The sequence below is a fragment of the Pogonomyrmex barbatus genome, unplaced genomic scaffold, assembly GCF_055798465.1.
Source record: "Pogonomyrmex barbatus isolate J1 unplaced genomic scaffold, ASM5579846v1 scaffold24, whole genome shotgun sequence".
Lineage (NCBI taxonomy): Eukaryota > Metazoa > Arthropoda > Insecta > Hymenoptera > Formicidae > Pogonomyrmex > Pogonomyrmex barbatus.
Window position 1 is genome coordinate 1,037,018 of NW_028297121.1, and position 14,224 is coordinate 1,051,241.

The window sequence follows — 14,224 nt, forward strand, 5'->3', positions numbered from 1 at the left end:
TTGACCTCAGCGTCCTCATTTCTATTGTTCTTAGGATTCTTTTTGTCCGAGATATTTCAATCCTCATTTCTGTCGCATATGTTAGTATTGATCTAACGCAGGTTTTGTAGATTCTCATTTTATCTTCTGTAGACATACTCCGGTTTCTGCATATGATATTCCTCAGGCATCTTGATATCCTATTCGCCTGTGTGCTAATCTCTCCTCCAAGTTTCTATCACTAGTTATTACCGAGATTATCGAGTTGTATTTCATAACCTGTTGGATGATTTGATTATTTATTATTAATTTGTAGTCTGATTGAATCTTTAGCTATAACTATGAATTGTGTTTTTTTAGTGGATAATGAGCATGTTAAGTGATGAGGCCTTTTATATAGTGTCCAAAATCATCTCTGTCTTCACTACAAACTATACAAACCCATTTGTTCTCCTCCATTCAATATTTATTTGTCTCTTCTAGATTACCACACCTTAATTTCATTAAAGTCTTTATTTCCTCCCCCATATCCATCTTCTTCAGATTTTCCATCCTTAAAGTGCTGAATTCCCTCTCCTTAAGATCTACATCCTTATACCTTTTATTATATCTAGCTCTTTTAATCTTACTATCTTCCCATTATTTCTGTGTATCTCTTTCCCTACTTATAAGTTCCTCTTATAAGTTCCTCTGTGTACCTCTTTCTCTATTTATAAGTTCCTCTTCACAGTTCCTTTCTTTTCTATTAAAGTCCTCTACTGCATTTATTCCTATCTCGTTCCTATTATAATATTTTTTCATATCTATCTTTTTATTCATATGTTTTCTTTTTTTCCCAGCTTATGTTCACATAGCTCTTTGTCTCTTTTTCTTTAATCTTTTTTTCATATTTCCTAGCTCTCAAATCCCAACTTTCATTTTATCCATTACTAGTTCCTTATATATAACATACTTAAGTGTACAAAAACTTAAACCGAATATCCAGCTTATAATCTAACATAATCCTTTCTAGTTTCGGCTTCTCTTCCCACCCCCAGATTTCCGTATGATATTACTTTGTCCCAGATATTTCTCTACACAGATTTTCTCTACACTTTGTCCCAGATATTTGTATAGCATCCATTTTCTCTTAAAATCATTTCTACATAATCTCTCTTCTATATCCCATACCTTTCTTGCTGCCTTTCTACCTTTCCTGCAAAATTCCTTGATCTGCTCTTCATAATTATTTTTCCTATTTATTATGAAACCTAAATATTTGAAATTCTGTAACTCTTCAATCTCCTGTTCACCCCATTTCCATACCTCCTTTTTTTCTTTCTTTTTTGTTGAATACAAGTACCTTTGTTTTTTCCGTACATAATACTAATTTACGTTCTTAAAAATCTTCTCATAGTATCCATTATTCATATAGCCTCTCTGTTACTCGCAAATTACAATATCTTCCGCATATGCTAAATTTCATAATCTATTTTTATCTAAGTCTACTCCTCCTATCCCTTTATCCTTAAATGTCTTATCTATATCCGCTATATATAAATTAAACAAGAGTGGATGGTCATCACACATCCCTTACTTCTTTTCTTGTAAAAAATCCCTCTGTTAGTCATTGCTTTGTCCTAATCGTCACTTCCGTTTCTTCATATATCTTCTTCACCCTCTTCACCATTTAATCCCTAATTCCATTCCTCTTCATTCTATAGTATATCTCTATTGACGTTATCAAAAAGTCCGCTTTCAGATCCGCAAACAAGGTATAAACTTTTCCATCTTTTTCTCCTTCTTTCCTTCCTTCCTTTTGTATTATGATGTAGTACAAATATGTTATCCACAGCCGATTTTCCCTTTCTAAATCCTGCTTGACTCTCTGGAATTATTTCCTTTTCTTCTATTTCTCCGTATGGAATATGATTTGAGAAATTAAATAAGACAATTTGTTACAAAACAATCGTTCCAAAACATTAAAAAATTTTAAACATCAGAACTTTTTCGAAAATCCTTCTTTCCTTCTTGTTTCCTTCCTATCTCCTTTTTCTTATTGTTGTTTTTTCTTAAGCGTTAATTAATTAAATTCATTAACGAAGATTTAAGAATATATATTTGCAGTATGAAAATGTGAGGACATCTTACTATTTTTATTTAAAAAATGAAAAATTTATAAAATTATCCTACATCGTATTTAAAAATAATACAAAAAGTTTTGCGGTAGTTTAAAACTTGAATTAGAAATTTTTTAAATATAAAATAAAAATGTGTTTCAATCAAAATGTAATTAAGAAATAATAATAAAAATTACTCTTTTTATATAAGTACTTTGAGAATTTAAAAGATCTATGTAAAATTTCATCGCGATGCGAAGATTAGTTGTTCTGTATAAAACTTAAATTTTTATTAAGAGTACAAACGAAAAGAATGATGATATAGATTAAATAAAGTTTTTCTTTATAGAACAATTAATTTTTATATCGCAATAAAAGTTTACATAAAAAAATCTTGAATAGTTATTGTGCGGGTGGCTAGTTCCACCTTATATGAAAGATCCGTGCACAAAGGCGGGAAGGTTATGTATCGAACAATTCCAGAATAGATTGAAATAAAATATGGTTTATTCATCACGCATACAATTAAAGATCGAGGAGAGCGATATGGCTGTCCTTAGTTTCAGCTGTTGAAATACAGAAATACAGGTTCAAGCACGATACAATAGAAATCTTCTCGCATTAATCAACGGAAATCTTCGAGAATATGGCAACGAAAATCAGAAATCTTCTTACGAAATCGCTTCAAGTATGGTTCTTGGTCGGCCTTTGTGTATACTTCACACGAGGTTACTCCACTTCTTATGGCAAATGCGGCAGCGATCACTAATTTTATTCGGAATACGAGACGACAGTAAACGCGATGCTGGAACGGAAAACACTATCGAATTATGTCTAGCGATCCATATCGATCGGGAGCGAGAAGTAATTCGAGTTGATAAACAATGTTCATTGGTCCTAATTTCGTGGATCGCAGAGGTGAGCCGCATCGCGGATTCCACAAAGCATGTGTTTACCATGTGTACCCCATGCCAGGTACGCGTGACGTACATTTAGCTCGGACATATAACGGGCGATCCACGAGACAAATAAAAAAGAATTAATTTCGCACGAATTATCTTATTCCGAAACATATATAAAAAAAATGGAGATTTTCGTTATTATTTCTTAATTACATTTCAATTAAAGCACACTTCTATTTATTTATTTAGATACTTTTGATTCAGATTGTAAACCGTTGCTGTATTTTTAAATGCGATTAGATAAATTTTTATATTTTTCATAATGTTTTCATAATTGTGAATATAAGAAAATATTATATGTAAAATATAGTTATGATATATAATTTTCATTTTCGTTTTATTATTTCTCATATTATCAATTTTGCAATTCATTCATATTATTAATACCTACCATTATTTTTTTCTTTAATGGATATGCTATACGTATGCAATAATAGCGAGCAGTAACCGAGAAACATTGGAGATGCTCGAAATTGTAAAGCGCGGTGAGGGCGAAAGAGAACGGTAATTTCTCTATTCTCCTCGTGCAACACTTCGAGCGCGAGAGAGTACGATATCTCTATTTTCCTCGCGCAACGCCTTCGAGCATGAGACAGTAGGATAGTATTCTTATTCTTTTCTATCGTCCGAAGATAGTCGAAACGCCGAGCGCACATGGATGTGACTCGTGTTCTCTGTGCGTGCTTCGCGCTGCACCCCTACTGCTCACCACTGATGCTGTCGTGATACAGATTACCATTTCTGGCATCACTGGGACGAAGAAGAGGGAAGAAGTTAGATTGGAAATAACCGGTTGAGGACAGGCAGATAATTGTCAGGCAAAAGATCCGTGTCGCGCTGTTTATTAAGATTGGTTTTTAATATCATTTCAAATACCATTCGTTTGCACAGAGAAGGTTCACTATCAAGGATTTTTACGCCATCAAATTCATGCTTTTCATCAAGGCGAGAAGTTATTACAGATGGAGAACCACTAATCTTCTTAATGTCCCTGATATGTTCCCCTAATCTGGTGTCTAATTGTCTTTTTGTTTGGCCAACATAACTAGCATCGCAATGACGACAGTTGATTTTATAAACTACATCACAACGCGACGACGGATCCAATTGATCTTTGCCTGTTTTTATGAAATGTGCAAGAGAATTATGAGTGGAGAACGCTAGCGATAAGCCATATCCTTTATTCTCTTGAACTTTTCGGATACATTTCTTATGTATGGGACAGTAAAGTATTTTAATCGTCCGAGTTTTATTGGTATCCTTACTCGACAACAGAATGTGAGAACTGTTTGATGCGATCTCTTATAGTGACAAAAATAAAGAGGATAATTGTTATTTGTTAAAATATTGGTGATTTCTCTTATATTTTTTTCATGAAATCTAGGATATGTTAACATCAACACCCTATCCACCATTCCTAAAATGACGCCTTTCTTCTATTGCAAAGGGTAAAAATTTAATAAAAAATCGAATAAAAATTTAAAATTTGTTTTTATTATTTTAGTTTATTCTTTTATTTTCTTAACTTCAGACTTTAGTTTTTGACTATTTATGACTTTCCTTTTTCTGATCAATTTTAATATGTTTGACGATTCAGAATTTTAGAATTTCAGAATTTTGTTTTTATCAAAAGTCTGACCAAAAATGTAAGTTTCTTGTATAGGTCAAACAATACACGTTCCTTGTCAGTAATCAAGTTGACATCCAGAAAGCTAATGCCTTTTTAATTTTCATAATGAACTGCAGCCTTTCGTGAAAAGAATTAAAGATTGATAAAATATTGTCAAGCAATTCCAAAGAGGTTGCCAAGAGGATGTTATCCACATATCTGACATAAAAAGGAAGAACAGTAAACACATGATCAACGGCAACTTCTTTTAAGTCTTGTAACACGATATCAGCTATAATTAGTGATAACGGAGAGTCATTTTAAGAATGGTGGATAGAGTATTAATGTTATCACATCCTAGATTTCATGAAAAAAATCTAAGAGAAATCATCAATATTTTAATAAATAACAATTATCCTCTTGAATTAATTTTTGTCACAATAAGAGATCGCATCAAACAGTTTTCACATTCTGTTGCGGAGGTTGTGTAGAGTAAGAACCAATTCAATACGATTAAAATATTTTACTATCTCATACATAAAAAAATGTATCCGAAAAGTTCAAGAGAATAACAAAAAGATGTGACTTATCGCTAACGTTCTCCATAATTCTCTTGAGCATAAAAACAGGCAAAAATCAATTGGATCCGTCATCGCATTGTGATGTAGTTTATAAAATCAACTGTCATCATTGCCATGCTAATTATGTTGGCCAACAAAAAGACAATTAAGCAGATTAGGGGAACATATCAGGGACATTAAAAAGATTAGTGTTTTCCATCTGTAATAACTTCTCATCGCCTTGATGAAAAGAAATGAATTTGATTGGAATAGAGTAAAAATTCTTAATGATGAACCCTCTCTGCAAACAAATATGATATCTGAAATGATACATTAAAAAATAATTACACGGCCTTAATAAACAAAGCGACACGGATTTTTTGTCTGACAATTATCTACCTGTCCGGTAATCTCTTTCCCTCCTCTTCCTCCTATTGTTCCATCTTCACCACATACATTTTTCTGCCCCTTCTTCTATTCCTTCTGCTGCCTCTTTCCTTCAATCCTGTATTGGTTGGCTTTACGCGTCTTTCAGGTAACAGTAATTATTACAATTTTGTACAGACTGGTCGACTTTTTCGCTGATGGATATTTATTTACTCATTTTTATTAACATATCAACAAGTTTTATAATTTTGCTCTTCAATCAATAATTTTATTTTCTAATTTTTTTATTTTCTATCTTTTTATTTTTCATTTATTTATTCTTTATTTAATTTATTGTATTTTTCTTTTACTTATTTCTTTAATATTTATCTCCCATTTGTTTTTATTATTATTTTAGTTTATTCTTTTATTTTCTTAACTTCAGACCTTTTAATTTTTGATCATTTGTGGCTTTTCTTTTTCTGATCAATTTTAATATGACGATTTGTATGATTCAGAACTTTATTTGTTTTTATCATAATTTAGACACCATGAAGAATACTTTTGAACATTTGTCAGATCTGATCTCTGTCTTGTTTCTATACGTTCATGTTGGGAGTAAATAACTGAAATCTTTTTTAATTATTGTTCATTGATTCTATGTAAGTCTAATAGCAATATCTAGGTAATTGTATGTAACACAAATTAGTTTCAAGATTCATATATTCTATCTTTTTCCTTAGATGTTACTGAAGATGATACGGGTCGAAATGAAAATCTTTTTGACAATGTTTCCTTAAATATTCCGGAGATCCTCTCGTATATAGTTCTCTATATCTTCTTTCGTATCTAGAGTTAGAAATTTATTAGCATTTATTTCTGGACTTCTATATCTCTTATTATAAGCATGTTCACTATTTCGTGTCCTTGCTCTTTCAAATTTTTTGTTTATAGACAAAAGGAGGTATAATGGCAATAAGAGCCCAGCGCAGTAGTAAGAGCGCATATAAATTTATTGAATAATCAAAATGACATAAAGATTATCGCGAGGAATGACGAAACGCAAGAGCGGACGTTTCGGCTAATCTTTTAGCCTTCATCAGCGCAAATTAACAAAAGTAGCTAAATACAAATAGACAAGGACATATCGCAAATTATCGCTCATTAAATCATTCTATTTTAACCGCACGACATCCCATTCCTACACTTCTTTTTCAAACTCTCACTCCATTTTATTTTCTCCTAAGCATACCCTCAATATTTTATTATTTGACTTTTCTCTAATTCTTTCTTCGAATTTGATTACTTTTTTACCTGATTCCCACATGATACTTTTTCGTTTCCTTTGCAACAATATATTCCGGTGGGCCTCAATCAATCACTGACAACCATTTTATAAATTTATCCCGACAGTTTTCTGTTGCTTCGTATTCTTTCCAATCCCAAATTTCTGCTCCGTATATCATAATCATAAAAAAATAGAAATGAAATCTAAGTACATATCTTTGCACTTAAGAGTTTTCCTATTTAAACCTAAGTTTATATCACAATCTTATTAAATTCAAATAATATTTAATATTCAACCCTAATATGTATATCATTTATATTAAAAGATTTGATATTAAAAAAGTGGCGTCAAGTTAATCGAGGTAATCCCATTACCTCGAAAGTTAAATGTACAATTGCTTTTAAAAAATGTAAATCAATCAATGATTTGTATCTTTGTATTGAAATTTTCTTATTCTATAAAATCCAAGTGATAGCTTTAATTCTTGTTCAAAATTGTGATATCGTAAAATTGCGTTTAACCTAATTTATTATAATTTAACTCAAAAATCTAATACAAGTAATAGTAGCTTTCATTCTATCTCAATATATGTATTAGATGTACAAAAAAGCTCTGAGTTTTTTTTTGTAAAATTCAATCTTTATTCAAAAACAAACAAAAAAATATTAATCAGCGAAATATTCCCCGTTTGCATCAACGACCTTTTGCCATCTTTCGAATCTTAACTTGCGAATTCCTTAACGATAGAAGCTCACCGGCTTCAAAGCGATAAAGTCATCAATGCATTTTCGCATCTCTTCAAATGTCACGAAATGTGTATCCAAATGATGCTGCAGCGACCGGAATAGGTAGTAATCGGAAGGCGCCATGTCTGGGCTATATGCCGCCTTCCGATTACTACCTATTCCGGTCGCTGCGGGAGAAGTTCCCAGCCTAACGCAAAGATATGGTTCTGAGTCGCTTTCGCAACATGTGGTCGAGCATTGTCATGAAGATCACTTTATAACGTCCTTGGCCAGTAAATGGCCTCTTTTTTGTAATGCATCGCTCAAATTGGTCAATTGTTGTTGGTAGCGATCTGCCGTGATTGTTTCACCCAAGTTGTAACAACTTGTAATATAACACACCTTTCCAATCCCACTAGATACAGAACAAAACCTTCTGGGCGTAGATTGGGTTTCGGCGTCGATGTCGAAGGTTGATCAGGATCAACCCATGATTTTCTACGTTTAGGGTTATCATAAAGAATCCACTTTTCATCGCCTGTAATGATTTTGTGCAGAAAATCTTTTTTCCGGAACTTTGAAAGCAAAGTGAGTGCAGTGTCATGCCGACGATTTTTGTTGTCTTCGGACAATTCATGCGGAACCCATTTGCCTTCCTTCTGAACCTTTCCCATCGTATGTAAACGTACGAAAATGGTTTGCTGCGTAATGCCAAGCTGCAAGCTCCTTTTCAGTTTGCGCAGAGTTTATATCTAGCAGTGCTTGCAATTCGTCCGTTTCAATCTTTTAAATCCAGCACGCGGTTCATCTTCAAGACTGAAATCTCCTTGACGAAATTTTTGATACCATCTTTTACATGTAGTATGACTTACAGCGTTCTCTCCATATGCAGCACAAATCATTGCAGTGGCTTCAGCAGCATTTTTCTTCAGATGAAACGCAAAGTGGATGAGAAATCAAATATGCTCTTTTGTTATTGCCATCGTGAACACTACTGATTTTTGAGGTTATGTGCATCAAACGCCAAACCGTATGGCATTTTAGAAGGCCAAATGTCTCAACGCTTTAAAACCGTAAAAGGGCGGGAAGATATATAAAATTTAAATTGTTATTTCGATTGTATGAAATCTAAAGCTCAGAACTTTTTTGTACACCTAATATATATAATATTCCGACACATCCTTCTGTAAAGAATTTTTACGTACATGTGTATTTGAATTGAATGGAAAATTTAATTATAAGAAATTAAAGAGGTAATAGTACAAAATGAAACAAATTTAATTTAAATAAAAGAATTTTTATGTTTATTTTTATAAAAAAAACTTGGCACTTTGATTGAAATAATAACAAAGTAAAAATGAGAAATTTTTATTTAAAAAAGTAATAACAAGATTTAAGGAACATTGCGACAGCAATAAAAATGATAACCACTATGTTTATATTGTTCGAGCAATATAAGATTGATAAAAGATTAAGTTTATTTGTTATAAAGTAATATATAATATATGACGACATATATTATATGCAAGAAATTGTATCCTTTTACTTTAATGTTATTATTATATACACGGTGTCCCAAAACTCCCGCATTTTGAATACGCTACGTGATTCTTTCTTTTACTCGTCGCACGCAATTTTGCTAAAGAAAAAAGTTGTTCCTTTTAGCATAGAATCACGTAGTATACTCCAAATGCGAGTTTTGGGACACCCTGTATATATATATATATATATATATTGTTATTTTAAATTGTTTTGTTTTCTTTATCCAGCAGCGCAAGTTTTTTTACATAAAAATTTTTTTATTTAAATTAAATTTTTTTATTTTGTACTATTACCTCTAGTGACGTTTCTTCCGATTGCGTAATACCGATCATATTTCAATCTGTTGTGACCTGTATAATAGTTTCGCTGCGCGGTTTCAAAGTAACCTTCTTATAGGGATAAAATTTGAAATTTGTTCCTTTGATTTTCATGAGTTGATTCCCGTAATCACAATTAATTCTATTTTTTTATATCCACTCCTAAGATTCCATCGTACTCCATAGATACGTCATTTTTTATTATATATATCAGGTGTCGAATTTAACCGGTTTTTAATGATATCGTCAGATAAGTTTTTCCGATAGTGGAAATCCCATGTCCCGTTATCCCGATTAATTTAATTTTTTCTTCATAAATTTTAGTTTCTCCTTTTAACGTTTTTAAATTTAAAAATGAGATAGTGGCATCTGTATTAAATAAAAAATATATTTTTCCGCTTTCAGCTTCTGAGTGGGCAAAGTAATTAGATTTATCCCGATTTCTACGCATAGCATTTTCTTAATATAAAAAATTTGATACTTAGAGGTAGTGCGGACAATTCTAGCGTTATCCTCGTTATTGCTGGCTTGTGACTTTGACTTTCCTTTTATCTTGCGAATGTCCTTCATATTATGATTTTTATAAATAGTTTTGACGCGTAGTATTATCTTTTACGAGTCGGCCGTGTAATGACCAGCATTCATCGCGCACGTGCGCGATCTTTCTGCAATGCTTGCAATATTTATTCACAGTGTTTACACGGAGGTGTCCTTTGGCCCTTGGTAATGTGAATTTACTACGACGTTCTCGTATGAAGTGACCCGTTCTCCTGCTCTTTGACATTGAGGGGTGGAGGTTTTTATCTGTCGCGTCAGTTTTATTTCTATATTGAAAATTTACTCGGTTGCTCGGACCTCTCACCCTCTGCTCCGCGCTCGCACCTGCTACAGCTTCTTGCAGAACGCGGTATTTTTGTGATCGAACAATTAACTTTATTTCGTCATTTAATCCGACTTGAAAATTATGAAAAACCTGGAGTTTAATTGTTTTTAATATAGTACGTTGCTGCTCAGAGTTCCTGTGTTTCCTTCCTTCAATCACGGATTCATAATTGGCCAGCACGTCTACTCTTCAATCAAAATTTTGTGCGCTTTCTCCGCTTTTTTGTTTAAGGGAGTTAAACTCTATTTGTAAGTGCGTAGTACTGCATTTGCTAAGATATTCGCACTCAAGTTCAGCTTTTAATTGTGCGTAGCTCCGAATATCGCGAGTGTAAAGGTCTAACATTATCTTTCCTTTGAGCTTCGTACATACTGTAACTTCTAATAATGTTTGTTCTTCTTCTGCCGGATCAATGTTTTTTATAGCATAGTCGCATTCAAAAATTTTTGAACGCAGATTCGCGAGATACCGTCGAATTCCGGTATTATATCTCATGCCTCCTTTAATCTCAGATAATTTCCAGACGTTCTAGGTCTTCAGTTTCGGATATCGTCTTGCATGCATCCGTAGGTAACATCCATTACTCGTATAATTATGATATGCTTTATTCCGTTCTTCTAAATGTGTGCGACTGAAATCAATGTGCTCTTCTGGAAGATCCATGCGCCTTCTTATTTCTTTGATTTCCCATAACAATTCATTTAATAACGCAAGTGTCCCCATATCCGCGTCGATTTTATTTCGTTCTGCCATTTCAACGTGTAGTCGACTTTGAATATTTTCTGGGAATTTCGTGAATTTCTTTCATCGCTGGATCAATTGGGTTTTGTGCCATTTTTTGTGTTTTATAAATTTCTTCGGGATCAAAGATATTACTTTCGTATGAAATTGAAAATTCACGCCTATGTGTGGCTTATTTGACTCGGAATTCTACTCAAATACTGCATCCATCGAGTGAGAGACCAACATTGCTCTGGAGTACCGGTCGTGGGGATTCGAGAAAGATATACATATACATGTATATATATTGTGATATGTGTGTGTGTGTGTGTGTGTGTGTGTGTGTGTGTGTGTGTGTGTGTGTGTGTGTGTGTGTGTGTGTATCATTGTATTATTGACGTGTTATTTGACGTTGGAGGGTGTCGCCGCTGCGGTCCGACCTGCATCCATCGAGTGAGAGACCAACATCGCTCTGGAGTACCGGTCGTGGGGATTCGAGAAAGATATACATATACATGTATATATATTGTGATATGTGTGTGTGTGTGTGTGTGTGTGTGTGTGTGTGTGTGTGTGTGTGTGTATGTGTATCATTGTATTATTGACGTATTACTCTAAATATGTTATTTGCGATAAATATCATCACATGCCTCGGTAATCGAAAGGATAAGATGCCTGCCCGGTAAGCAGGAGATCCAGGTTCGATTCCTGGCTGAGGTGGTATTTTTTTGCAAATAATTACGAGTTTTCACGACTGGTTCGTGGTCGGGCCCCGCCGTGACGCACCCTCCCTTCTTATTTGGGTACTTATAACGATATAATTTTATTACCATTTTGTAGAATTTTCGTAGTCAGCTACAAGAATGTAACAAAAAATGAAGGTTTCCATTTAAAAGAACAAAGTTGATCTCTATATGACCTTGACAATGCCACCCAAGATCAAACTGATAAGATTAGTAAATAGATCTTTTTGCCCTACAATTTTTGTCTAAAATATTTTTCTTACAAATGCTTTGTCTTTGAGATATACGACCATTTTTAGACTTTTCAAAATCCTGTGTGTCTCTTTCCTTTAAATGGGCTATTGTTTTCATATTTCACGATGTTTGCCATCTCCTTGTTAATTAGGGAATTAGGGAATTAGGGAAAATCCCTTTTCACGAATTTACAAATTTATTTCATTTTTTTAGTACGTCTTGTTGATGTCGGAGGCTATTGTTGTCTTGGCAAGTGACAACATACTGACCACTTTTTTATCACGACGCGCCAACAAATATCTTCACTGCATTCTGCAAGCTGTTGGGCTAATCTTGAATCTAGTCGGTGTGAGCCTGATGTACAACATCCAACCAATACATTTTCGATCGATCCATGGTATTACAGGCTTTACTTCATTGATGATCACAATCGTAGCAACAATCTTTGGATATCCAGTTTGGATTGCGTGGAAACTTCGCAAATTCGTGCGACCAATAGTCACTAAATTATTTCATAACTTTTTGGGTATTTCTGGCTTTGTCATTGGTATGATATCACAATGTTACGGTTATAAAAAGAATTGGATATATCAAGTATCCAATATAAAGCACGTCGACGAAATTCTACTGGTTCTTACGGTACTAATCATAATATTATCTTTAAGAGGTGCACTTAGTTCCTTTTACAGACAAGCTACGGATTGTATGAAATTACTTCGTCCTTCCATTTAATAAATAAAAATGTTGATGTGTCATTGTCTTCGTGTATAAAATTATTTCATGTTATCTATTTCTTTTACTGAAAGATTTATACTTTTATACTTAGTATATAGTTATTAACAATTTTACCAAAATGTTTTATAAGAAAAAAGCATTTTTTTATGCTCTCTTTTAACACACACACACACACACACACACACACACACACACACACACACACGCGCGCGCGCACACACACACACACACACACACACACACACACACACACACACACACACACACACACACACACAGGGTGATTCAGAAACTGTTTGTCCTTAAAATGTATTCCTGATATATTGATCCTGATAAATGTATTCCTGATATTTGATATTGACGGATAAATAACAAGGATAGGTCTTTCCGTGTATAAACAATAATACATTGGCCCGCAAGGTCACCGGATCTCAATCCTTTAGATTTCATTTTATGGGGATATTGTAAGGAAGCAACTGATAAAATGCTTTCCGAGAATATCGATGATTTAGATACGAGATTGCGGCTAGATGCTATTTGGGCCATTGAAAAAGATGTAATGGAGAACATCCAGAGGAATTTACTAAAACGCATGAGAGGTTGCGTTAGAAATGATCATTTCGAGTCACACTTATTATAATTATTTTCAATTCTAAATCCGTTCTTTTCGGAGCAACGAAAAATAATCTGCTCTTTTCGAAGTGACAGAAAACAATCCATTCTTTTCAGAACGATAAGATCCGCCTTTTTCGAAGCGAAGATTCAGTTGATCTGCAAAAAACGAGTGGGTTCCGTTAGCGCACGATACGATAGCCCACATCTCGATAGCACACATAAGATTTAACATAATTCCCGAATAGCGCACATTCCCTTAGTACACATCCCGATAACGCACAATGAAGAGTAGATAAGACAGTAGGATTCGATGAAGATAATATAAACAAATAGATAAACAAATATATAAACAAATAGATAAATAAAAATTGCGACTCGAAGGACATGATGTCACGAGGGGAGGAGGGATAGATAAGATAGTAGCGAAGATGATATAAACAAATAGATAAACAAATAGATAAACAACTAAATAAACAAATAGATAAACAGATAGATAAACAGATGGCAAAGATGACATAAACGAAAAGATAAAGAAATTACGCGTGGACAGGGCGCGTGGACATGACGTCAGAGGGAAGCCCCGGGCTCGTCGCCGCCGTTGCTGCCGCCGCGCCGCCGTCATGTTCTCATATCATCTTTTTCTTTACTCTCTCTCTCTCTCTAACTCTCTCTCTTTCTCTCTCTCTCTCTCTCTCTCTCTCTCTCTCTTTCCCTCGTTGCGGCTCTTTCTATTATATATCTACTATCTCTCTCATTGCGGCTCCCTTTTATTATGAATCTTATGATTATTTTTTTTTTCGGATGATTATTTTTATGGGAGGAAAGGAATAAAAGAAATACATGTTTT

At 33.8% G+C, this 14,224-nt stretch overlaps 1 protein-coding gene across 2 annotated transcripts in view; it reads left to right on the forward strand.

Annotated features, from left to right (window-relative positions):
* The window catches only part of LOC105425491 (odorant receptor 10-like), a 150,381-nt gene extending 137,599 nt beyond the window's left edge, over positions 1-12,782 (forward strand). For both annotated transcript variants that reach the window (XM_089078582.1, XM_089078583.1), the window contains one exon: positions 12,241-12,782. In XM_089078582.1, the coding sequence (XP_088934708.1) occupies positions 12,241-12,759 (519 nt within the window). In that variant the 3' untranslated portion in view covers positions 12,760-12,782. The remainder of the gene's footprint in view (positions 1-12,240) is intronic.
* The last annotated feature ends 1,442 nt before the right edge of the window (positions 12,783-14,224 follow it).